This window comes from Oncorhynchus keta, chromosome 23 (genome assembly GCF_023373465.1).
Source record: "Oncorhynchus keta strain PuntledgeMale-10-30-2019 chromosome 23, Oket_V2, whole genome shotgun sequence".
Taxonomy (NCBI): domain Eukaryota; kingdom Metazoa; phylum Chordata; class Actinopteri; order Salmoniformes; family Salmonidae; genus Oncorhynchus; species Oncorhynchus keta.
In genome coordinates this window covers 28,075,019-28,101,835 of record NC_068443.1, presented here as the reverse complement: position 1 = coordinate 28,101,835, position 26,817 = coordinate 28,075,019, and the positions used below count along the sequence as shown (strand labels likewise).

At 47.3% G+C, this 26,817-nt stretch overlaps 1 protein-coding gene and 1 long non-coding RNA gene across 2 annotated transcripts in view; both read left to right on the top strand.

Annotated features, from left to right (window-relative positions):
• The window catches only part of LOC118402111 (protein patched homolog 1), a 33,464-nt gene extending 16,159 nt beyond the window's left edge, over positions 1-17,305 (top strand). The window contains exons 6-20 of the mRNA XM_035800022.2: positions 127-322; positions 444-565; positions 2,462-2,609; positions 3,628-3,759; positions 3,892-4,140; positions 4,414-4,539; positions 5,287-6,169; positions 7,100-7,242; positions 7,445-7,625; positions 7,738-8,018; positions 9,829-9,966; positions 10,232-10,374; positions 14,054-14,423; positions 14,557-15,079; positions 15,283-17,305. Of these exons, the coding sequence (XP_035655915.1) occupies positions 127-322; positions 444-565; positions 2,462-2,609; positions 3,628-3,759; positions 3,892-4,140; positions 4,414-4,539; positions 5,287-6,169; positions 7,100-7,242; positions 7,445-7,625; positions 7,738-8,018; positions 9,829-9,966; positions 10,232-10,374; positions 14,054-14,423; positions 14,557-15,079; positions 15,283-15,317 (3,670 nt within the window). The 3' untranslated portion in view covers positions 15,318-17,305. The remainder of the gene's footprint in view (positions 1-126; positions 323-443; positions 566-2,461; positions 2,610-3,627; positions 3,760-3,891; positions 4,141-4,413; positions 4,540-5,286; positions 6,170-7,099; positions 7,243-7,444; positions 7,626-7,737; positions 8,019-9,828; positions 9,967-10,231; positions 10,375-14,053; positions 14,424-14,556; positions 15,080-15,282) is intronic.
• Positions 17,306-21,370: 4,065 nt separating this feature from the next.
• LOC127911117 (uncharacterized) lies at positions 21,371-22,169 on the top strand. Its single transcript, XR_008077623.1, has 3 exons — positions 21,371-21,563; positions 21,611-21,939; positions 21,987-22,169. It is a non-coding gene; the product is annotated as an uncharacterized LOC127911117 (long non-coding RNA).
• Positions 22,170-26,817: the final 4,648 nt, after the last annotated feature.

The window sequence follows — 26,817 nt, the reverse complement described above, 5'->3', positions numbered from 1 at the left end:
GCAGAAAGAGCACAGCTGAACTGGACTTAACAGGACTGTATATAAAGTGATTTCGATAGCCATGGCATTGCTCTACTGTGCCCTGCGACTCCCACTGAGCCTGTATGTTGTTGTGTTCCTCTACAGGGGGATGCCGGACATCCAGTGGATGAACCTGGACCCTCTGAAGCTGATGGAGGAGCTCAGCCAGTTCACCAGTCTGGAGGGCTTCAGGGAGATGCTGGACAAGGCCCAGGTGGGCCACGCCTACATGAACCGCCCCTGCCTGGACCCCAATGACTCCGACTGCCCCCTCAGCGCACCCAACAAGGACCTGAGAGAGGTAGGCTGGTTCCACCCCACCCCCTCCTTTTAAAGAGGAGGGTATTCTTGTGAGCCCGATGTGCCTGGTTGTTAAATAAGCTAACTGTTAGCTCTGCCTGTCTGTCTCCCTCCCTCCGCAGAGTCCTGACATTTCTGGGCAGCTCCAAGGCGGTTGCCACGGCTTCTCCAAAAAGTTCATGCACTGGCAGGAGGAGCTGATCCTGGGCGGTCGGGTCAAGGACACCCAGAATGCTTTGCAGAGGTGAGAGCGGGAGGGGGTGTACACCGGGACAGGGGGAGATTGAGGGCGAGGGTAGTGAGGGCCTAGCTAGCACTGAGGAATGCCTCTGACTCCTAATAACCTCACACATCTGAGGAATGCCTCTGACTCCTAATAACCTCACACATCTGAGGAATGCCTCTGACTCCTAATAACCTCACACATCTGAGGAATGCCTCTGACTCCTAATAACCTCACACATCTGAGGAATGCCTCTGACTCCTAATAACCTCACACATCTGAGGAATGCCTCTGACTCCCAATAACCTCACACATCTGAGGAATGCCTCTGACTCCTAATAACCTCACACATCTGAGGAATGCCTCTGACTCCTAATAACCTCACACATCTGAGGAATGCCCCTGACTCCTAATAACCTCACACATCTGAGGAATGCCTCTGACTCCTAATAACCTCACACATCTGAGGAATGCCTCTGACTCCTAATAACCTCACACATCTGAGGAATGCCTCTGACTCCCAATAACCTCACACATCTGAGGAATGCCCCTGACTCCTAATAACCTCACACATCTGAGGAATGCCTCTGACTCCCAATAACCTCACACATCTGAGGAATGCCTCTGACTCCTAATAACCTCACACATCTGAGGAATGCCTCTGACTCCCAATAACCTCACACATCTGAGGAATGCCTCTGATTCCTAATAACCTCACACATCTGAGGAATGCCTCTGACTCCTAATAACCTCACACATCTGAGGAATGCCTCTGACTCCTAATAACCTCACACATCTGAGGAATGCCTCTGACTCCTAATAACCTCACGCATCTGAGGAATGCCTCTGACTCCTAATAACCTCACACATCTGAGGAATGCCTCTGACTCCCAATAACCTCACACATCTGAGGAATGCCTCTGACTCCTAATAACCTCACACATCTGAGGAATGCCTCTGACTCCTAATAACCTCACACATCTGAGGAATGCCTCTGACTCCTAATAACCTCACGCATCTGAGGAATGCCTCTGACTCCTAATAACCTCACACATCTGAGGAATGCCCCTGACTCCCAATAACCTCACACATCTGAGGAATGCCTCACATGAAGCAGGATCAGTTTCCTCCTCTGACCCCTGCGTAGGACAGACCAATTAAACATGATGGACAGCCACATAAACTAAGGACAGATTTGTTGTTGAGGAGAGTGGGAGAAAGGTAGCCTGCCCTTTTAAGTCAGAGAGAGGAAAAGGGGACACTGACAATCATTTACAATACAGGGGTGTACTAGTACACATTTCCAGTGCTAAGGATTTGTAAAACGTCTTGATATACTGCCGTATGTGTGAGACATGATTCCTGGGCTCTTTTGAGTATTCTGAATACTTTCTTTCATTTCAATTGAATTTAAAACCACAGCACACGTATGAATGGAGTGACAGTGTTGGGCCACTGCCCGGATCACGACCCTGGCAAATCTGGAGGGAAGTGATACAGTCCTTTAAAGCCACAGACTTTATTCCATGATTTGATTTACGGTAATCTCAATCACATTTTTACCCCAGAACTCCCACATCGGTGCCAAGTCGCCTTCAGGGCCATCTGTGCTCGCTGTGGAAAGGCAGCAGGACACCTGCTTTCCCCCGTTCAGGAGTTAGAGCCTGAGAACACTAGCCAACAGCTGACTTCTCCACCCACTTACACTGTATACAACCACCTTTTGGTTTATATGCCACAGATCGGAGTATGTAATATCTATGACAACCAAGACAGGAGTCTCTTGACAAGAGGACTCCTAAGGTTCCTCTGTAGTATTTGGGGGGGTCTTGAATGGGGGGAACATGACTCCTGTGTGTGGCTCGAGCTCACTTGGCCGCAGACGTCTGACTGTGTCTCTCTCTCTGTCTCCTGCAGTGCGGAGGCCCTCCAGACCATGTTTCTCCTGATGAGCCCCAAGCAGCTCTACGAACACTTTAAGGACGACTATGAGATCCATGACATCAACTGGAACGAGGACAAGGCCACCGCCATCCTGGAGTCCTGGCAGAGGAAGTTCGTGGAGGTATGTGTGGGTCAAAAGTAGTGCACTAAGTAGCGCACTATACCTGTTCAATTTGGGACGTAGCCTATGTTTCTGGCCCCTAGCTCCCCCGCCTCTGCCACCTGCACCTTTCACCAACCTGTCTCGACCCATTTGAGTAATATACCGGCAAATAAGAAATCAGAGAGCAAATCATAGTGCGTCCTTAAAGTTGGCCTCGGGTTGGCTTGTTTTTCCCCTAACCTTTTAAGTATGAGTCATCCAGTTTACCTGCCACATGCATAGAGAAGGGGCTTTGGCCCAGGGACTGCAACGTCTGCCTGAATTCCATCAATCCTCAGCTGCCTAGTAAACGGAGTCCTCCGAGGAGGCCACTGACAGACTCCCAGTTATAGGAACAAGCTGTTTTTGTGATAGCTGACACCCAGCATGCTGACTGAATGGCTGGGGGGTCATGCCTCCAGCAATACCAGCTCGCAGAAGAGGAAGAAATAGGGAGAGGAGAGAGGGAGAGGAGAGAGAGAGAAGAGAGAGAGAGGGAAAGCAGAGGGAAGAGAGGAAGAGAGAAAGAGGGAGAGGAGAGAGAGAAGGAAAGGAGAGAGAGAGAGATTGGGAGATGAGGAGAGGGGGATGGTCACTGTAAAAACAAAGTGCAGGGTGTTGGGTTCCCCTAAGGTTGTCGGCCATTCATGTTGCTGATGGAGTAGCTTGAGAGACCATGTGATCTCATTTGATCCCCCTGACCTTTGCTCTCTGGCATCTGTGGTCATTATTCCTGTTGTCAAGCTTCATAGGGGTTCAGCCATATCTTGTTTGCGTGTTGTTGATTTAAAATATGAAGTCATCTTTGAAGAATACATTGTTTGTATGGGAGAAGAATATCAAGAGGAATTTAAGTGTTAACTGACATGACCTCACAAGCCACAACCCAAACTAGGTCACTACTACTGGTGTACTTAATTAAAATGTTAAAAAACTGTACATTCTCTTTTTGACCCCTAACCTGTATTTAAATAAAGTTATTTTATTTTCCCTCCAGGTGGCTCATGGCAGTATCCCCCAGAACTCCACTTCAGAGATCCACGCCTTCTCCACCACCACCCTCAACGACATCATGAAGTCCTTCTCTGATGTCAGTGTCATTCGGGTGGCTGGAGGCTACCTGCTCATGGTAAGTAGTAACCTACTCTCGCTACTGTAGGTTCATCATAGATGTCAATAGTTCTATACTGATTCCTTTTTGCCTGTGCTGAGTTCAAAGTTCAAACTCTCACCCTCTCTCTTATCTCTCGTCTTAATCTAGCTGGCCTATGCCTGTGCGACCATGCTCCGTTGGGACTGTGCCAAGTCCCAGGGGGCCGTGGGGCTGGCTGGTGTGCTCCTGGTGGCTCTGTCTGTGGCAGCTGGCCTGGGGCTGTGCTCTCTGCTGGGCCTGTCCTTTAACGCTGCCACCACACAGGTTCTTCCCTTCCTGGCTCTGGGGATCGGTGTGGATGACATGTTCCTTCTGGCCCACTCCTTCACTGAGACTGGCATCAACATCCCCTTTAAGGTAAGCTAGATACCTCCCCATGCCCCCTAGTTCAATCACCTGTTGACCCACTGTAACCTTGTACTTAGTCTCTGTCCCAAAAGGGAGACACCCTATTCCCTATATAGTGTACTACTTTTGACCAGCCAGGGCTCTGGTCAAATGTAGTGCGGTATATAGGGAATAGGGTGCCATCTGTGATGCATGCTTAGTTATGTTAGTTAGAACAACAACAGTTACTTATATTCTCTGGCTTGTCTGGTATTAACTGTTGGCTGTGTTTTGTCTCTGCAGGAGAGAACGGGTGACTGCCTGAGGAGGACTGGCACCAGCGTGGCGCTCACCTCCATCAACAACATGATCGCCTTCTTCATGGCAGCCCTGGTCCCCATCCCAGCACTGCGCGCCTTCTCTCTGCAGGTACTAGACTGTGCTGTATGCCCCACTGTGTTTACACTGCCTAGCTCTGCCATGGAACCAGTAGTGCCAGGCACACACACCAAGGGAAAACACACACACACCAAGAAAAGTGGGCCGCAGGCCTCTGCCACAAAGAGAAAGAAAAACTTTTCAGAAGTGACATTTATTCAGGGGGGATCTTTGTTCTTTTCTCTTCCTCTTTTTATTGCTCACTGCACCTACAGTGCCAGGACAGCCCCCTCCCCCTCTCTCAAGTGGGGAGGGTAGGGAAATAATCAGAGGAGGAGTGGATCAGTATATCACTGGGCCGTCAGCCTCTAGCTCTGTGATCTTCCCGCCTCCCCCTGGGTGGTCCGTGGTTCCTTGAAACCATACCGACTATAATGTCACCCCCAGGGCGGTAGAGTAGGGAGGTAGGAGGGGTCCTGCACAGACTCGCAGAGAGAGCAGCAGCAGCGGCCTTGCGAGTCCCCTTTCCTTTACCTCAGTTCCCTGGCTTGTTGACTATTTTCGCTGGTGATTTAGGGAGCACTTTTTTTTTCTTTCTGGGACTGAATCCGAGGCACTAAAACAGCAAGGGAGCTTGAATGTAAAGCCCTTTTTTGTGGAGCTCAAGCGGCAGCTGTGGAGTCGGGTGGCGGCGTGGAGCGATGTCATGAACAGGGTTGGCCCCTCTCCTAAACAGTATTTCTCTCTCTCCTTTATTTCTCCCCCTCCTTCCCCCTCTCTTTCTATCTCTCTCCCTAGGCGGCCATTATTGTGGTGTTCAACTTCGCCATGGTGCTTCTTATCTTCCCGGCCATCCTGAGTTTGGACCTGCACCGTCGGGAGGTCAAACGTCTGGACATCCTATGTTGTTTCTACAGCCCCTGCTCCTCCCGGGTCATCCAGATCCAACCCCAGGAGTTCTCCGATGCCAACGACAACACCACCCATAGCCACGCGCCTGGCGCCCAGACTACAACGACCTACACAGGCTCCACCATCACCACTAGCACCCAGATCACCACCACCGTCCAGGCCTTCACCCAGTGTGACGCTGCGGGCCAGCACATAGTCACCATCCTGCCCCCCACCTCCCAGATCTCCACCAGCCCTCCATCTGTGGTGGTGGCCACCTCCCCCGCTCCCCCATCCCCCACCGACCCCTACGGCTCCCAGCTCTTCACCCCCTCCAGCTCCACGCGGGACCTCCTGGCCCAGATGGACGAGTCCAAGGAGGCCAGGGAGTGTGTTCCTCTCCCCTTCTTCCGCTGGAACCTGTCAAGCTTCGCCCGGGAGAAGTACGCTCCTCTCCTCCTAAAGCCAGAGAGCAAGGTGGTGGTCGTGGTCCTCTTCGTGACTCTGCTGGGGCTCAGCTTGTACGGAACCACCATGGTTCATGACGGACTCTACCTGACCGACATTGTGCCCCGCGACACCAAGGAGTACGACTTCATCAACGCCCAGTTCAAGTACTTCTCTTTCTACAACATGTACCTGGTGACCATGGACGGCTTTGACTACGCCCGCTCCCAGCGTCTCCTGATCCAGCTGCACAACTCCTTCACCTCGGTCAAGTACGTGGTGAGGGACAGCGACCAGCAGCTACCCCGGATGTGGCTGCACTATTTTCAGGACTGGCTAAGAGGTAAATACAGGTTGCCTAAAGGAGATCTTGTTTTATTTCATTCCAGAAGCCCCATAGTGATTCTGTTATTAGGCCTAGTCAGTCAGTGTGTTTGAAAAGGAGCTCTGTTTGTGGATTCTTCCCCTGGAGGTATAGCGTTTTAGTGATGTCAGGGTCTTTAGAGGGAGAGGTTGGTTTTTGTTGTTTACCTTCAGTGTAAGGACGAGGGTGGAGGATGGGGGGGTGAATAGGAGGTGAGCGGTGAAAGTTCACTCCCATCCAGCAGGGCTGGAGGCTAGATGATGTAGAAGAAAGGCCAGAGGTTATGTCCCTCACCTTTTGGCCTCTTCCCTCTGGCTAAAATATATTGGAGGTCCTAGACTAGTCATGAGGAAGTATTAAGCTATGAGGCGAATCGAGGCTGGGCCGCGGGTAACCAGGCTCGGCAATCCAAAACATGAGAAACAGAACTCTTCAATCGATTGAGAACTGGAGTGACATGAAAGACTCTCTCTCTCTCTCCACTCCTCCCTCCACGCTATTTCCTCTCTAGTCAGGTTCTCCCTGTAATTAGAGAAAGGCTGTCGAAACTGGTTTTTAACTGCCGCCAGACTTTGTCATTTAGAAAACACGAAAGGCTTTGCTGGTTAGTTTACTCAGCCCACAGACATATTAGGAACAGAGATGCGTGTTTTTGGATGTGTTTGTGTGTGGTTTTTGTAGGAGGTTAATGTTCAGAACACTCTGTAAAACGTCTTATTTTACATAGATGACTCATTCCAAACGCACCATCGTGTTTTCACTACTCTAAAGCATAACTCCTGGCATAGTGCTCCAAACATCTCAGCTTATGTTGTGGCCCTGTCAGCTGTATAATATAATAAACATGAGAATGTGGTGGTGGATCAGATCGGTCTAACTCTGTGCTCTCCTGTGTTCTCGCTCCTCTAGGACTGCAGGCTGCCTTCGATGCAGACTGGGAGGCAGGCAGGATCACCTGGGATAACTACCGTAATGGCACTGAGGATGGTGTTCTGGCCTACAAGCTGCTCATCCAGACCGGCTCCAAGAAGGACCCCTTCAACTACAACCAGGTGTGTATTGTCACAGTACCATGCTCCTACTGCCTTCGATAGAACTCTGTTCCCCAGGTCTCCCTTGGGAAAAAGGTATTCTGACCTCAATGGGACTTCCTGGTTAAGTAAAGTTTAAATGTAGCTTGGATATATTTGATGGTATAGTCCCAGTCCGGCCACTGAGAATGCTAACCCCAGTCCCTCTCTAAATGTCTAAAAGCTGACTTCGCGTCGTCTGGTGGATGAGGACGGTTTAATTCACCCAGACGTCTTCTATATCTACCTGACTGTGTGGGTGAGCAACGACCCCCTGGGCTATGCTGCCTCTCAGGGTAACTTCTACCCTCACCCCCGTGAGTGGATCCACGACAAGTACGATACCACCGGAGAGAACCTGCGCAGTAAGTCTCCCACTTGGCCTCTCTTTAAATTCACATGAAAATGCACATTTTTTAATGAAGTTTCTACCATGAGCCAAGGTCATATGGTCTAACCTCTCGTGGTGCATTGCAGTCCCTGCCGCAGAGCCCCTGGAGTTTGCCCAGTTCCCCTTCTACCTGAACGGCCTGAGGCAGGCATCCGACTTCATTGAGGGTATTGAGAGCGTGCGCACCATCTGCGAGGAGTTCACCCGTAAAGGCGTGCTCAACTACCCCAACGGGTACCCCTTCCTGTTCTGGGAGCAGTACATCGGCCTGCGACACTGGTTCCTCCTGGCGGTCAGCGTGGTGCTAGCCTGCACCTTCCTGGTCTGTGCCATCCTCCTGCTCAACCCCTGGACCGCTGGCATCATTGTAAGTCCCCTCAGCTCAGCCCCCCTCTCCTTCTCTTTCTCCTTCTCCTCTTTCTCCTCCTACTCCTCCTCCTCCCAGGCCTCCCTCCCTCAGCACAGCTCAATAACCCTGCCACAGAGGGAGCGGAGGCCCCATCTCTGGGGAGGGCCCTTGGCGTGTTGGCCAGAGGGTGCTGCTCACACCCCCCAGGCCTTTGTCATTCTAATCTGTTCTGGCTGGGTTTAGAAAAGGAAATGCAAAGGAGCTCTCCTGAAGACTTTACCTCCAGCTCCCTTTGTCAAAGATTGGGGACAGGACGGATCTGCCCAGTCGCGACCTTGGCCTGCTAAACCCATCCATCAGGCCTGGGAGGGAGACGGCCTGTCAACTCAGCGGCTGGGAAACATTTCACAAAGCCTGGTGGTGAGGGGAGGGTCCCTGGGCCGCCCGCCTGGTCAGACCGCACTGAAGGGTGACTCTCGTGACCGACCATTGGGGCTGTAGTGGCACAATTCAGTCAGTGTGGCACAAGTTTCAGTTGGGATTGGAATGAATTTAACTTCTCTATTTAAGTAGTCAGTCCTACTGGAAGACAGACTGCACAATCTTCAGAGAGATTGAGAGAGGAGAGAGAGATAGAGAGAGAGAGAGAGAGAGAGAGAGAGAGAGAGAGAGAGAGAGAGAGAGAGAGAGAGAGAGAGAGAGAGAGAGAGAGAGAGAGAGAGAGAGAGAGAGAGAGAGAGAGAGAGAGAGAGAGAGAGAGAGAGAGAGAGAGAGAGAGAGAGAGAGAGAGAGAGAGAGAGAGAGAGAGAGAGAGAGAGAGAGAGAGAGAGAGAGAGAGAGAGAGAGAGAGAGAGAGAGAGAGAGAGAGAGAGAGAGAGAGAGAGAGAGAGAGAGAGAATGAGCGAGAGAGAGAGAGAGAGAGAGAGAGAATGAGCGAGAGAGAGAGAGAGAGAGAGAGAGAGAGAGAGAGAGAGAGAGAGAGAGAGAGAGAGAGAGAGCGAGAGAGAGAGAGAGAGAGAGAGAGAATGAGCGAGAGAGAGAGAGAGAGAGAGAGAGAGAGAGAGAGAGAGAGAGAGAGAGAGAGAGAGAGAGAGAGAGAGAGAGAGAGAGAGAGAGAGAGAGAGAGAGTGAGCGAGAGAGAGAGAGAGAGAGAGAGAGAGAGAGAGAGAGAGAGAGAGAGAGAGAGAGAGAGAGAGAGAGAGAGAGAGAGAGAGAGAGAGAGAGAGAGAGAGAGAGAGAGAGAGAGAGAGAGAGAGAGAGAGAGAGAGAGAGAGAGAGAGAGAGGGAGGGAAGGGGGGGGGAAAGGTCCTTTCAGGCCTACATGTGCACAGTCACATTGTCTCTCTTTAAGCTGGAGCCTCTATAGTTTCACTGCTTATATGTGGCCGTGCAATAAAACAGAGTTTTATCATTTCCAATTTAACCGTGACCAAATTGGGACCCCTGCCAACATCAAAGGTTCACGAGGCTAAGAATTTTCAAAGTCCTCTCTCTCTATCTTGTTAAAAAATAGGGGAATATAACCCCGAGAGAGGGAGCAGCCCGGGAGGGTGAGGAAGAGGGCTAGGGAGAGTGGGACTAGGGCCTGAGTGTAATTCGATGTCATGCAGATGACAGTGAGATCCTCCCAAATGTCGGGTCAAATATTCTGTTGTGTAAGACTTAACTCTTACCTAATAGAATCATGGAAACAGGCACTGGTGGTTGTGGGTGCAAGACATGCTGTGAAAATGATTTCTAACATTTATACCTATTCTTTAATGGATGTGTTTCATTGTGACTCCAGAGTTTGAGGCAGTGTCTAACCAACCCATGTTCCTCTCCTCAGGTCTTCATCCTGGCCATGATGACGGTGGAGCTCTTCGGTATCATGGGCCTGATCGGCATCAAACTCAGTGCCATCCCAGTGGTCATCCTCATCGCCTCTGTAGGCATCGGCGTCGAATTCACCGTCCATATCGCACTGGTAAGCATTTCGCTGCACCTGTGATAACATCTGCAAATGTGTGTATGTGACCAATAAACATTGATTTGATTTGATTTTGGTAAGGATTTTTCCTCCCTCACTCTATGGACAAACTAGGAGAAAGTCAATGAAGATAAGAAGTAGAGATACACTACTACCATGGATGGAATGATGATGTTGCCACGAGCCACTACTTTTTCCCCATGAGTCTGTTCTGGACAGCCTGACCCTAACCCTCTGCCTCTGTCCTCTCACTTGTCCCCAGGCCTTTCTGACGGCCGTAGGGAATAGGAACAGGCGTTCTGCGGTGGCCCTGGAGCACATGTTTGCCCCTGTGATTGACGGGGCCATCTCTACTTTGCTGGGAGTCCTAATGCTGGCTGGCTCCGAGTTTGACTTCATCCTGAGGTGAGTGTGAAAGGCTCCAATTCCTCCTGGGCAGATTCCCTCCAGTATTCCATATGTCGCCTTACGGAGGAAGTGCTAGTGTTGTGTTTATGCTACTGAAGGGGGCGGATGCATGGAGACAGTTGTCTGTTTCCCTCTGGGGGAGGGAGCCAGGGTGGGTGGGGGGCCACAGCGGTGCATGCAGGTGGGAATGCGCTCCCCCCCACCTGGCACTGTCTGTCAGTCCTTCGTGCTGCTGCCTGCAGGCCTCGCTCACCGCCCAGCGCCCAGAGGCCTAGTGGCCCAGCCCCCAGAGGCCTAGTGGCCCAGCGCCCAGAGGCCTAGTGGCCCAGCGCCCAGAGGCCTAGTGGCCCAGCGCCCAGAGGCCTAGTGGCCCAGCGCCCAGAGGCCTAGTGGCCCCACCCTCACAGGAACAACAAATGGAGAAAACATCAAGGGTGTTGAACAGCTGCTCATAAACATGGACATGTTCTACTACCCACTGAGGGGTGGTGACTCGCACACACCACACATATGAGCACAGACACACACACACATACACGCAAACATGAGCGCAAACACACACACATACCATTCTCATAAGGAATCTGTAAACTTTCCAATCATCCGGCTGAAAACATTTCTGCCCAAATAGGGCACCACAATAAAAACAGCCTGGGTTTGAGCTGGTCAGTGGTACCCCTACCAGTAGTCACCACCACCACCTCCAACCACCCCCCACCACCACCTCCAACCACCCCCACCACCACCTCCAACCACCCCCACCACCACCTCCAACCACCCCCACCACCACCTCCAACCACCCCCACCACCACCTCCAACCACCCCCCACCACCACCTCCAACCACCCCCACCACCACCTCCAACCACCCCCCACCACCACCTCCAACCACCCCCACCACCACCTCCAACCACCCCCACCACCACCTCCAACCACCCCCACCACCACCTCCAACCACCCCCCACCACCACCCCCACCCCCACCACCACCTCCAACCACCCCCCACCACCACCTCCAACCACCCCCCACCACCACCCTCACGGCTTCTGTTGGAGAGTTCTTTTTCACTGCTGAAATGCTTCAGTGGAAAAAAACAAATAGCAATGTTTTTCAGCTGAATCTGGCCTCAGCTGGAACCAAACCACAGCCTTGAGAGCAGCCTCAAACAGGCCCATGACATAAAAATTGCTTACTGAGAAAGCAGGGCAGCACATTGAAAATATAAATACGCTCAGGGTGGCTTTTTGGCAGAAACGCTCCAAGCATTCCCATTCTGTTTTTGTCAAGCGACATGGAGGAACTGGAAAGGATCGTTTTTCCACCAAAAAGGCAGAGAAGGGAAAAAAAGAGGAGAGGAGGAAGGACAAGAACAACAGGGTGGGAATAGAGAGTTGTTAGGAGGAGGAGGGTAGGTGGTTCTAGGAGAGTGGTGGAGCTTGAGAGGTTGGTTGGAGAGCTAACTGTGTGCGTTGTGGCGGTGGGCTAGCAGGCAGCAAGAGGAGGGCATTCACACTAGGAGGTCCTGTTTAGATGTAGCAGAGCAGAGCCGTCCCTCTCACTGGGGAGTAGCATAAATACGTTGTTGTAAACATCTCCTGGCGGTGGTACGCTGAATAAATAGGCCAGAAAGCTCAGCTGCCCCTATCCAAAGAAGCCAGCCCTTCCAACCCCCCGACTCCAAATGGAAAAGATTACAGATTCTATAAACAACAGAATTCCTAACACTGTCTTCTTTTGAGGGAACGTGGATGGTTAAGGGTCTCCTTTTCAACCCTTAAATAAATCAAGCTCCACTTTCGGAATGTTGACGTTGTAAAATAAACGCGTGACTTTTTTCCTTGACTTTTCACGGACGCAGGATGGCCATAGTGAGTGGCTGTATCTAACGAGTTGAACGGTAACTAGAGGTGAACACTGACGGGGGTTCCTGTTTCATCTGGTTTTCTGCTCTTCCTTAGGGCATGTGTGTTTTCATTTGAAACTACTTTCAAGGGCATAAGAAGTGACCAGTCACATTTGTGCCTCTTTTTGAAGTGAGGCGTGTGGTCATGGCTGAGAAGACTGAACTGAAATGTTTGGTGAATTATTTTGTCATAGCAAGTTAAGTTGACTTCGCAGAGTAAAACGGAGCGGACTCCATTGGCCTTGTTAAAGAGACAGACACAGGGAGAGTGGAAGAGTAAATGGGAAGGCACAAAGGGAGGTGCACATGAGGTGCAGAGAAAATAAAGATACGCTCGATACCAAACTTAAAAGTGACCTTCCCTTCTGAGGTGTGACACCAACACAGCCGGAGTGGTAGATTCAGGCAGGGATGAATGAAAGTTCCAGAATGCTATTATCCTTGTTCTTGTTTTTCATGATCCACTCTATTTTTCTTACTTAAGTCTGGACCGCAGTTAAAAGAGCCGAGCCCTCTGTTTTCTGTTAGCGTTTAAGTGGAGTCCTCTCTAATTTTCTCATACACTCTTTCTTGTGGCAACCGCAGCCCTTCCTCAGAGCACAGAGAGGCTCACAGAGACCCAGGCAACCTCACAGCTCTGTGGCCCATTACAGAGCACCCTTCACCACGCAATCATTTAGGGCAGAGCTAGGAACCACAACAGCTCCATACAACTCCAAGAGAGACAAAGAGAAGGCTCTTAACAGTACTACGAGCATCAAAGGATGTTTTAGTTGGAGCATGTTGAGAGTCTGATTTACCCCCTGCCCTTAACACACAAACACACATTTTCTTCCAGAGCAGCTTCCCATCCACTCCGGTTCCCTTCAGATACTAGACAGAGTATACAGTTCCCTCTCTGTTCTCATCACGAAGGGACACTGACTGTATATACACTACATGTATCTCTACTACCAATTGTGGCCCACTCCACACACTGACCAACAGTAGTAGTATTCAATATAAAACACGATAGTAGTAGTAGTAGTAGTAGTAGTAGTAGTAGTAGCGCTGAGTGAGACTCATCCACCCAACAGGACTTTGTTTATCTCTCTCATGTAGTGTCTGTGAGGTGTGAGGTGACGTGGCTGACATAGGCAGGCAGGAAGAGCAGGCAGGAAGAGCAGGCAGGAAGAGCAGGCAGGCTCCACTGGCCAGCCCAGTATAAACACAGAGGTGCCTTGCCCTCGCCACGGTGAAATTGGAGCTCATTGACTTCAGATATTAAGTTGTTGAAAAGGGAAATTACATTAGAGGCAGCAGCGGCTCGGAGGCCAGAAGAGGGACACTTCTTCTCCCCAGCCTGCAATGAGACAGGGAGGGGAGGGAGGGAGGGAGGGCCCTGGCGTTTCTGACGTGTAGGATCTGCTGGCTAATGTAAACACATATTTTCAGGAAGTGGCAGTGCTGTGGTGATAGATGAGGGCTCCCAGGCGGAGAAGATGGAGCCCAGGAATTTTCTTCCAACTTGTCAAGTTGCCAGTAGTAGAGAGGGACGGACAGAGGGAGAGAGGAAATGCAGGGGAAGGGAGGGAAAGAGAAGGAAATGGGGCCAAACATAGGGCTTGAGAGAGGGTGGTCTGATTCTACCCCCCCCAGCTCTGCCGTGTCCTCCCTTCCAGTGTGTCCTCGTGTCGCCTGTTTACTAATGTGGCTGAGTGCTGGTGGCTCTGCTTATTCCCATTCAGAAGGATCCTTGGTGACTAAATGTTCTCTCTGTGTTGGTTGTGTTCCAGGTACTTCTTTGCGGTGCTGGCTATCCTGACCGTGCTGGGGATCCTGAATGGACTGGTGCTGCTACCCGTGCTGCTTTCCCTCATGGGCCCACCCCCGGAGGTCACCCCGTCCGACAACGGCAGCTGCCTGTCGCCGGAGCCCCTCCCCCCTCCCATGACCCACCACGGCTACTACGCGGGACACGGCCCACTCAGCCCGCGACAACAGGCCTTCTCAGAGTCCTCCGAGTCAGAGTGCTACTCTGAGACGACTACCACGTCAGGGATAGGGGAGGAGTACAAGTACGGTGACCGCAGTCCTTACATCACCCCTCCTCCCTCCCACATACTGCTGGAGGCCAGCAAGAACCCCAGCTTCCCCAAGCTCACGGTATGAAAGCACCCCAGTATTAGTTGCTACTTCGTACATAATACAGCCCAAATACAGTATGATGTGCAATACATTGTTATTAACAATGAATATCGTGATTCTAATCATGTCTGTTATTGTTCTGCTCTTCCAGGTGGTGAAACCGTTCCAAGGGAACCAATCTGTAACTGCTCAGAAAGAACTCTTAAATGAATCTTCTCCGAATGCGGTTAACTCGGTCAGCTCTCAACTCAAGCAGTGGGATAACAAACATGATTACAATTCTGACCAGGGACCCAGGTGGGAACATTTACCCAGTGACAGGACCCAAGGTCCTGGGAGGACTAATCACTGTGGTCCCAGGTCTCAGACACACAAAGGGCCTCAGAACAGGACTAAGATGCCGGCCTATAATGGCGGTACCGTGCCCAGTAGTTCTGTTACTACCATGGTTACGGCCACAGCCTCGGTGACTGTGGCGGTGCACCCCAGCGTGCCGGGGGCCTACCAGGGTTACATGCATGAGGGCTACGAGGACAGTGAATCAGACTGTTTTAAGGACACTAAGAGGACTTCACAATCTTGTGGGAAAGCTCCCCAATCTTCCAAGCGTGAATCCTTGGAGCTTCAAGACCTGGAATCTGTACAGAACCACTATCAGGCAAACCAGGCACAAGGTGAGTCTAACACTTAAAGTTAAACACACTTTTACATACTTGGACTTTCATTTTATGGTAGATCAACATGAGGATATATTAGAATATTTTCACATTAACATTCTGTACATAGGCTGTCTGTGAATATGTCTGTGTGTGCAGCTATGACTGGTGTTCAACAATGGTTCTCACAGTTTTCTTTCTTCCTTGCTCTTGTGTTCCAGGTGGCCCATGGATCCAGGCAGCCAAAGATTGCTAGACACCCTGCTACCCCACCCTGCTACCCCACCCTGCCCCTGTGTCTGGAATCCTTCTCTGGCTGCCTCCGATACCCAGCCCGTTCTCTTTGATCTGTACATAGACCTCACACAGACAAGAGGATTTATTTGTAAAGATATTAAAAAAAAGGTCTTGTTTTAAGAATATATAAATATATGAGTATATATTTTAATACTAAAAAGAGGGAAACAACTATTTAAAAGAGTACTGTATAACTTGGCTATTCTCTTGTGTAGAGTCAGATATATAAGATGATTGGGGGAGGGGGGGGGTCCTCCCTTTGTATAGATTTAGAAGATGCTATATGTAAAACAGTTCAGAGTCAGGGGTTATTAAGATATTAGGTTGTTGAAAATACAAGGCCAGTGTTTGTTTTTTTGCTGCTACACTTCAAAAAAATGGAAATCATTTGCAGTACCCCCCTCCCCCGATCTAAGTTGAGAATGAACCTGAGATATTCTAGATGTTCTTACACTGAGAGTGGAGGGTGCCTTATTGATTAAGCTCCATAACACACACACACACACACACACACACTAGCTATGATCTATTCAGATGATCCATTGTTGGTCATTGATTGCACTGTACAAATACAAACAAGCTCAGTAAATATTTTCTTCCTCTTCTACCAATAACAACCATTGTGCCTTCACAACACCTACCCTCTTGGAATTCATAAGCACAGTATATATATATATACAAAGTTGGATGTAAATATGATATCTGTCCTGTTTGTTTGAGAGCATCATTTCATACCTTTTTTTTCCACGTTTAGAATCCCCTGATATGTACAAGACGTGTCTTCATTTACTGGTGTGATATGATGCAAATACTATTAGCAAAACAATAGCATATTCTCCTTTGGTTTCTTCCATAATACACAGGCTGCTCATCCAGAATAAAGCCCGTGTTCAGACAGTAAATTAATATATTACCATGTATTGGTCCATTTCAATCACCTGTAGCTCTGTATGTCTGTATGCAGTCAGCAACTTGACTTGGTGTCACTTTGGGTTGAAGTTTCTTGAGCGTCGTTCATTGTGTCCCAGCTCACTGGCATGTTGCATTATGATCGTTGTCTCGTTGTTATTTTGCAGTCTACATGTTTTATTACTTGAAGGAGCTATGAGAAGAGGTTTTTTTCTTTCCTGGGGTTATCTAAGCTGTACTTTGGGTAAGGCTAACTTTGTCACCCCCCCGTCCTCCAACTCGACTGGGGTCTAAGGGGTCATATTTGACTAATGCTGGTTGTTTACCCAATTTTATTCTGAAAGGGAATTTATATCAAATGCAAAGGGAGGTTTTTGTTTTCTTTTAAATGTTTTGGCTGCTTTAGGTTTGTGGTAGACATTATTTCAACCCTGTGCAATTGTTGACTAGGTAGTGCATTTTGTGCAGAGAACTACTCCAAGAACCACTCTCTCTCTCTCTCTCTCTCTCTCTCTCTCTCTCTCTCTCTCTCTCTCTCTCTCTCTCTCTCACATGCAAGCCAGCATTTCTGTGATTTTGTTTTTGTTTAATTTGTACGTTTGTATTATGGACAAAGTTCAGTCGTTCAGTATTGGTCACATCACTGCCAATTTAAATGCAGGGAAATGTAATAGATTTAAGTGGCAGCTTGGGTTTCTTTGGTACATAGAGTTGTGAAAGAAAAGTAAAGTAGCTACTGTGCATTCTGGAAGTAAACAACAAAATAATAAGAGAACAACCTACATTCATTCACTGCTTCAATACAGAAATACCTGAGTGTGTAAGTTATATGAGTGGGAGGGTGGGGGTTCGTTCAAATGTGTGTCATGCCATATAAATTATTTATATAAAATTTTATTTTTGTAGTTTGTACAGATGTTAGTCACTAGACTGAAGTTCTATTTTTAAAGAGTAAATATATATTATATATAATTATATCTATTGTTACAGATTAGTTTTTTTTGTTGTTTTTGTTTGTTTGGTTGCTATTATTTTTGTGAGGGGTGGGAGAGCGGGGGGGAGTGGGAGGGAGTTGTCCACAATGAGTAGAGGGGGTTTCAGACAGACCCTGTTTTGTTTTTGTTTTTTGGAGAGAAGGGTACACTTGGAAAATGAAGGAGAGGTGTGGCAGACACTGTCCACCATGTTACGTTTCCTTACCTTTCCTTCTTCATTTAATGATTTTGAAGTTGTACTCTTTTTGTCGATGTCTAAAACACTGTGACTTCCGAAAACTATGCTCAAGAAAACCCTTTGTGTGACCATTATTTTCCCTCACCTTCTATAGGAATTTAACTAACAAAATAAATTCAAATGAAAAAAAAAATCCTGTCTGTTTCAATGTGTCTTTTCTCAGTCAACTTAGTCTGTTATGGTTTTTCTGTTAGCTTCTATTAGCAAAGTCAACAACTTAATGCCTCCCTAGGTCATCTTACAATTCTTCGACTTCCTGCTCCATTGTTACGACTCCAACACCACTGTCTCCCGCAGGCCCACCTGTGTAGATGAAAAAGCTCTATGCTGTAAACTCCTCTACTTCCCACAACAACATCTCCGTTGTCAGCTACCTTGGGCCTGTCTGAATCTGATATGTCTGGGACTTCTGAAGTTACTGTCGTGCCCCTAGAGCCTTGGGAGAGGGAAGGTGGGTGAGAGGAAGGCTCCTTCAGTATTAAGTATACACCGTGCATTACCTTCCTCAACATATTCTACTGTGAAAGGAGCTTCAAAATGCTAGGATTTAGTCAAACTGAAGCCTATAATAAGCACTATTTTATTCCAGAGAAAAGTCCAAAATTCTTACAGCGTCTACGTAAAAGCACATGTATTACCAATACGTTATAGTCATCATTTCAGATAGAGGAATCAATGTGAAAGTGGTTATTCAAAGAGAGTTTGTCTACTTTCTATTTCCCATAATAGTTTCTATTTAAAAAAGTAGTTGAAAAAGTAGCCGTCACTATTTACAGCTGCACAGAGGTGCTGGTGACCATGAAGTGGGAGAAGATGTTGCTTTCTGACCTCTATTGGTCAGCGTAGTGTTTGCTGAACTCCGTGGAGTGCTTAGGACTGTGCGACTGCACCGCACCATCTGGTTAACCTCAAATTGTGGTTTACAATTCTCCTCCAAACAGTGTCCAGACAGTCTGAAACCTACAGGGCTCTTCTGTCTCCAACCCAGGATTCACTCTCTCTCACCCTCACAAATGTAGTGTAATTGAGACAATGCTTACAATATGCATGGCTGGATGCATTTAGAAGGAAGCAGTAACACTCCATACTAGGGGATAAAAGCAAAACGTCCAGTTTTCGATGGCATTGGTTCAGTCAAGTTGACTTAGATACGTTTTTCCAAACAAATAGAAAGCCACAGGTTTTTTTTTTTTTGGGGGTGATGATGGCACTGGAGGTCTAAGGGACACGTTTCACAGCCCACAGAGTTTGGTCCTGACATAGTTTTAACTGCTTCTTCCTGTGGACCTCTGTGACGTAATGTATGGTTTCAACAGTAAGCATCAGGCTGATGGTGGGAGTTGATATGGCACTGCTCATTCATGCCTGTTCCCTGCCTGGCACAGCTCTGACTGCATAGGCACTGAAGCCAAGAATCAGACTGAGTGGCACTTTGGGCAGCAGCAAAATCATGGGGGAGCTCTATTCTGTGAACAGTTCTCTCTCTTTATCCTTCCCGCTTCTATGAACTTTATCAAGACAGATTAGTGTTGAAGTTTGAAAAGGGGGTGGAAGGGAAGGATAGCGTGGGGGAGAAGCATGTGTGTGTGTATGTGTGTGTGTGTGTGTGGGGAGAGGGGGAGTGAAGCTGTGCGTATGTGTGTCCATTAGGTGGGGAAGTGTGGAGGCAGGGGACAGCAGCTGGCACTAGCTGAAAGACCTTATCCCCCTTAAATAGCCAGCAATATGTGGGTGAGATAACAGCTGACATCTTTAACAACAGATAACTAGATCTTGAAGGCAAAAATCAGGACCAACCAGTCTCTGTAAAGAATTGGCTGAGGAGAAAAAACATATGGGGAACAAAAGAGCAAACATGATCTGCTTGTGCATCTTGGGTGGCCTGAGGATGAGCGGCCATTGTTGTTAGAATTCAATAGGGCTGATTAGTAAGAAGTGTATGTGTGTGCGTGTGTGTCTACATGCACTGGAATACTTGTTTGAGTGTGTGAGGGGGTTCTGTGTTTGCAAATTTGCAGCAACAGTGGAAAAAGGTAGGATGAATAGAATGACCAATGAAAAAAGGGAAAAAATGTACTAGTTGAAACACATCTCCCAAATCTCATTCCTTCTGGGAAGTGTTCATTTGGATTAATACCCCTAAAGCATTGTGAAACATTTTTAACAGAGTGAATAACATCGCTTTAAAGAGGTACAACTCAAATTACTAATGCTATAGTATTCACTGGCAATCACTATCTTAAATAGAGTATGCCACATATTTTATTACTAACTTAATAGTAGTGGCAAATTAGCACAATATAAAACTTGATGCAATTTGCATTGTGTTTGTGCAGGCAGGCACCTATGGAATGTTGCTCCGATAGAATGTTCCTCCATTTTGTTTCTTCTAATCAGTCGTCTGACGACACTCCATCACGCAGAGATCAATATTTACAAAATGTACGTCAAGCTAACAAATGTGTTTGCAATTTATACATTCTCTCTGACTGGAGGAACAATATGAATTTCCAGGCCGGCCCCTGCAGTGTAAACATGTTTTAAATAAACAGGAACCAACGTAATGCCCTTTTAATTGATTCATTCTGGGCCGCCATGTTTACAGAAGGGCCTAAATATGAGCTCGTAATGCAAACCTAGTGTTTAGAAGTGGTTTGTTTGGTTAAAACAATAACAATTTGAATGCCAGCCACATCGGGGTTGATTGCATTGTGTTTCCATGGCTGGGGCTCCGTTTTGGGATGACAGACTAGCGAATCCCTGCTGGCTACTCTTTTACAAATTACACACCACATCTCAGTGTGACTGTGAAATAACATAAGACTGGGTTCTAAATTCTAAATTGGAATGAATAATCATAAGGTGGCATGGAATTGTACAGTGATCTGGAGAGGGAGAGAAGCAGAGGATTATAATTAAACACATGCAAGTGGCAGTAAAAGCTAATGAATAGTGCAGACTGGCAGGCATTTAACGTGGCCGGCTCAACATGGCGTATAGCTGTGGGAGCTGCACCATATGTCCCTCGCTCTACGCAAACATCTCAGTTCTGTCCATAAAAAAAAGATGCTTGAAACCAATGCTAACAGCACACTGATGTGTTTCTGCACTGGCTATTTATGTTCCTTTTTATGTTCTCCCTCGGCTAACATACCTCTCTTTCTCTGTTCTGAATCCCAAGCGAATAGAATAGGTTATTAGCCAAAACAGCATATGTTATATCTTTATCCTAACGATGATTTCTATCGTCTAAAAACTACCTTGACTAATCATTTTGAGGAATGCATCCCAAATTCCACCCTATTCCCTGTTATAGTGCACCACTTTTGACCAGACTCTTATGGGCACTGGTCGAAAGTAGTGCACTAAATAGGGAATCGGGTGCCATTTTGGTTTCAGGCCAGAGCTTTGGCTTGTTCTGTTCTATTCCAAACCAGAAGTCTGTCTGCTCTCAGCTCTACACTGAAGAACGACACAGGGTGGAGTATCAAATCAAAGTTTATTGGTCGCATACACAGATTTGCAGATGTTATCGCACGTGGAGTGAAATGCTTGTGTTTCTAGCTGCAATAGTGCAGTAATAATACCCAGCAATACAAAACAATAGCACACAATCCAAAAAGCGAAAAGAAAGAAATTAATAAATATCAGAACGAGCAATGTCAGCGTCTGGAGTATATATGTACTGTATAATGCATAAAACGGTGTGTATAGATAGTATGGTCAGTATATGAATAGAAAATAGTTAATAGTTAATAGCAGTAGTTACCGTATATAGGATGTGCTTTGACTTGAAAACAGTATGTAAACATTATTAAAATTAAGTGTTCAATGAATATGTACATAGAGCAAAGCTGGCTAGAACAGTGATTAAGGTTCAGGGCAGGGTACTGGGTGGTAGCTGGCTAGAACAGTGATTAAGGTTCAGGGCAGAGTACTGGGTGGTAGCTGGCTAGAACAGTGATTAAGGTTCAGGGCAGAGTACTGGGTGGTAGCTGGCTAGAACAGTGATTAAGGTTCAGGGCAGGGTACTGGGTGGTAGCTGGCTAGAACAGTGATTAAGGTTCAGGGCAGAGTACTGGGTGGTAGCTAGCTAGAACAGTGATTAAGGTTCAGGGCAGAGTACTGGGTGGTAGCTGGCTAGAACAGTGATTAAGGTTCAGGGCAGGGTACTGGGTGGTAGCTGGCTAGAACAGTGATTAAGGTTCAGGGCAGGGTACTGGGTGGTAGCTGGCTAGAACAGTGATTAAGGTTCAGGGCAGGGTACTGGGTGGTAGCTGGCTAGAACAGTGATTAAGGTTCAGGGCAGGGTACTGGGTGGTAGCTGGCTAGAACAGTGATTAAGGTTCAGGGCAGGGTACTGGGTGGTAGCTGGCTAGAACAGTGATTAAGGTTCAGGGCAGGGTACTGGGTGGTAGCTGGCTAGAACAGTGATTAAGGTTCAGGGCAGAGTACTGGGTGGTAGCTGGCTAGAACAGTGATTAAGGTTCAGGGCAGGGTACTGGGTGGTAGCTGGCTAGAACAGTGATTAAGGTTCAGGGCAGGGTGCTGGGCGGCTAGTGGTGACTATTTAACTGTCTGATGGCCTGGAGACAGAATCAGTTTATCAGGTCTCTCGGTCCCATCTTTGATGCACCTGTACAGTCTCCTACTTCTAGATGGCAGCGGGGTGAACAGACAGTGGCTCAGGTGGCGGAGGTCCTTGATGATCGTCTTGGCCTTCCTGCGATACCAGGTGCTGTAGATGTCCTGGAGGGCAGGCAGTGTGCCTGATGATGTATTGGGCTGACCGTACCACCCTCTTCAATGAGACTGAGGACCAATAGGGAAATTGAGAAAGACAGAGTGGCCCTACGGACTACTTACCACATGTAGAAAGGAGGGAAACTCTGCTCAAGCATAACAGCAGCTCCAGGAAAGGCCTCTGGAAAAAGACTGTTCAAGTGGGGACCTACACTTCTAACTCTAATACTGAGTAGAGCACTGAAGGTCATCAAAGCTACAAGTCTTACAACTGTAGTTATTAGATTAGGTCACGTTATATGACTGTTATACTTAACTCTACACTATAGTGCATAGGAAATCATGTTGGAAGCTGTAAACATCATTTCTAAAGGATGACACTGTTTTAGGTATTAAGGTGCTAAGCACAATGAACTGTTTTCAGCTACAGTGTAATGGTTTGACTTGGGGGTTGATGAGTATGCCATGCTAGAGGAGGCTACAAATCCTTAACCCAATGTTTTCATCACCTACATCCATCAGTGGTGGGGAGTAGGTTGAGCTCTTCTAGGAGCCCAGCCTACCTAGCCCCAACCCCAGTTCACCCAGCTCCAGCCCAGATTGCATGCTGCCTGCCCCAAGAGGGCCTTACCCCATGAAACATGGGGTCTAGGCCAATGGTCTGTTCACAAAGACACATAAACTCAGCGAAAAAAATAAATGTCCCTTTTGCCCCCGTCTTTCAAAGATAAAACGTAAAAATACAAATAACTTCATGATCTTCATTGTAAAGGGTTTAAACACGGTTTCCCATGCTTGTTCAATGAACCATAAACAGTTAATGCACCTGTGGAATGGTCGTTAAGACACTAACAGGTGGCTGAAGTCCTTGATAGGCAATTAAGATCACAGTTATGAAAACTTAGGACACTAAAGAGGCCTTTCTACTGTCTCTGAAAAACACCAAAAGAAAGATGCCCAGGGTCCCTGCTCATCTACGTGAATGTGCCTTAGGCATGCTGCAAGGAGGCATGAGGACTGCAGATGTGGCCATGTCCGTACCTGCACAGGATTGGTACATCCGAAAATCACATCTGCCGGACAGGTATAGGATGGCAACAACAACTGCCCGAATTACACCAGGAACACACAATCCCTCCATCTGTGCTCAGACTGTCCGCAATAGGCTGAGAGAGGCTGGACTGAGTGCTTGTAGGCCTGTTGTAAGGCAGGTCCTCACCAGACATCACCGGCAACAACGTCGCCTATGGGCACAAACCCACCGTCGCTGGACCAAACAGGACTGGCAAAAAGTGCTCTTCACTGATGAGTCAGGGTTTTGTCAAACCAGGGGTGATGGTCGGATTTGCGTTTATCGTTGAAGCAATGAGCGTTACACCGAGGCCTGTACTCTGGAGTGGGATCGATTTGTAGGTGGAGGGTCCGTCATGGTCTGGGGCGGTATGTCACAGCATCATTGGACTGAGCTTGTTGCAGGCAAGGTAGCTGTGCGTTACAGGGAAGCCATCCTCCCTCATGTGGTATCCTTCCTGCAGGCTCATTCTGACATGACCCTCCAGCATGACAATGCCACCAGCCACACTGCACATTCTGTGCGTGATTTCCTGCAAGACAGGAATGTCAGTGTTCTGCCACGGCTAGCTAAGAGCCCGGATCTCCATCCCATTAAGCATGTCCTGGACCTGTTGGATCAGAGGGTGAGGGCTAGGGTCATTCCCCCCAGAAATGTCCGGGAACTTGCAGGTGCCTTGGTGGAAGAGTGGGCTAACATCTCACAGCATGAACGGGCAAATCTGGTGCAGTCCATGAGATTACTTTTGATTTTGACCCCCCCCCTTTGTTCAGGGACACATTATTCCATTTATGTTAGTCACATGTCTGTGGAACTTGTTCAGTTATGTCTCAGATGTTGAATCTCATGTTCATACAAATATTTACACGTGTTAAGTTTGCTGAAAGCTAACGCAGTTGTTTATATATTTGCTATCAACCATATTTAAGATTCATGGAGGGAATTCCCTTTCAAATGGGACAAGACACATTTGTTTCCCTTCTGAGCATGGCAACAGCCCAACCTAGGAACTTTACGTAAGCCCAAAGATATAGCTGAGGGAAAGGGGAAAACTAAACAGTTGCACAGCTGAATGCATTCAACCTTAATCAAGGTCCATGTCGTCGGGGAGTAGGTGTTGTTGGGGAGTTAACAGCCTTGCTCAAGGGCATAATGGCAGATCTTTCTTACTTGTTGGCTTGGGGATTAGAACCAGCAACCTTTCAGGTTACTGGCCCAACGCTCTTAACCACCAGGCTACCTGCCACCCCATAGAGGACTAGACACTTCACATATCACTTCATTACTGTAAATAGGATCTTGAGTAAATGTGCTGCTATAATTTGTTGTGTGTAGGGAAAACATTTCTCCTGAATTAAGTATTGTAGGCCTAACTCAATGTGTGGATGAAATGTGAAATCATTAGCAGTGCTTGTAACTACTGGTCAAACAAATTGTATTTGGTTGCACCTGTGTGTACCAAGCTGACAAAAAGATTTTAGCAGCCAGCTGGGCAAAACTACACTAAAATGGGGTGTGTTTGAGCAAATGTGGATGGATGGATGCAGTAAATTCAGTAAGATGTGCATACAGTGCATCATTCTTGAGAACTGACATAAATCAAACGAAAATTAGTGTTTCGGGCAAAATTCTACAAATGTGACAGGTTGGACATTGTGTAAAGAAACAGGGCATTTCAGGATAAGCCACAATTTACAAGTATATACAGATTTTCTGGCATGCAGTTCTCTTTATTTAATCGCACTGAAAGATTGTATGAGTGGCCTACTTCATAGCAGCCCCTGTATGTCTCCCCTGGTTGCAGTTAGACTGACCTCTGCTGGTTAAACTGCAGAATGCATTATGAAACTCATACCAAACTCACACTCATACCAAAAACAGAGCCAATATTTCAAGCCAGGCAATTACAATAACAGAACAAAATGTTCTACAGATTTATTTTACTAAAAGTGTCAAGAGAATGTGACTAAGGTAAACAATCGTGTTAAACCAAATAACACGATTTAATTGCATCATAGGTAAAGACAATACATATATAGGAATTAAAAACTACGCTTTCAGTCCCATGTTTGGCTTATGTATCCATAAGTGGGTCCATTAAAAGGATCAGCCTGGTGTTTAGTGCTGCAGACAGACAGGACTAATGTTGACAGACACATACACGCTCTTGTTCAGATAACAAACACCATAGAGACAGACAGCAGTCCTGAGAGGATTACAAGAAGAGATAATCAGAGGGAACAAGGGAAGGAGGCAGGAAGAAAAGAAAAACAAGGGCTGGCCCGGCGCGCCGTTGATGGACTAACTCACTGGGTGGTTTGTCTGTTTATTTAGTCTGTGGAGGTGATGGGAACCGAGCAGCAGCCACTGCCAATTTTCTTTGCACAGAGAAAATATTCATGTGGACAGCTGGAATCCAGGGAGCAGTCAAAAATGGGGCACTGGTCAAAAGGTAGCGCACTATAAAGGGAATGGAGTTCCATTTGGGATACATCCAAACAGTCTGAGCCAAGAGATACAAGTCCCAGCTCACATAAAACAACGCTCCCCATTCAAATCTCAGCATCGATGAGGCTTTAAAAAAAAAAAAATTTACACCCTCCAAAAATCTGAAAATAATTTGGAATTTGAAAGGAGACATAAGGGGATTTGGCAAAGTAATTAACAATTCCAAGCAGAAATGATCAGTGTTGTGAAATAGTAGATAAGAGTGAATTAAAGTCTGAATCATGAGCCTATGACCACCTTTTACAAATGAAAGATTCAACGATGTACTGCAACTGCTAGTCTCATAACTGATTGTGAAGTAAATGCAGTAGGTTGAGGTTCTGTTAATCCTCTATACAACTGAATGTGCCTTTATAAAACCAACTATACTGAACATCACTATAGAGATCAGAGTGGTTCCTGATATCGCTGTATTTTACATAACAAAAGTGAACAATATGCTACCAGACGACTGAAGCACACAGCTGAGGGTGAGCGAAACAATTCAAATACATTTTGGCAACAACACGAGATGGACATCAAGAAGCTATAGAACTTTCAGCAATTTGATGTGGCTACGTGCGGTCTGTTTTCAAATAGTTTTCTAAGCGATCAAAAAGAGAAAAAAAAGCAGAGCTACATATCACCACGAATAATAAAAACACTGCTCGTTAACCATTATTGAGACGCAGAGTTAAAAGAAAGTTAATGTGTTATACTAGGTCATTGAAAAGTGTTTTGCATAGCACTTGCCTGTGAGAACAGGCAGACAAGACTGCTGGTTGGGGGAGGGTTGGTTTGGGAGAAGGGAGGGGAGTACCACCCAGTGAGATGGGGGTGGGGGTTGTGCTCATAGGAAACAGTTGTTCTGCATGCAAGGCCTCACACCATGCTGTGGGGCCACCCAGTCGCCAGCAAAATTTGTTTATTTTTATTCTTTGGGGAAAATTGTTCAGTGTGAGATGTTTATTAGAGCTTTGATATGTCATGTGTCAGCTTTTGCTTGCAGGGTATG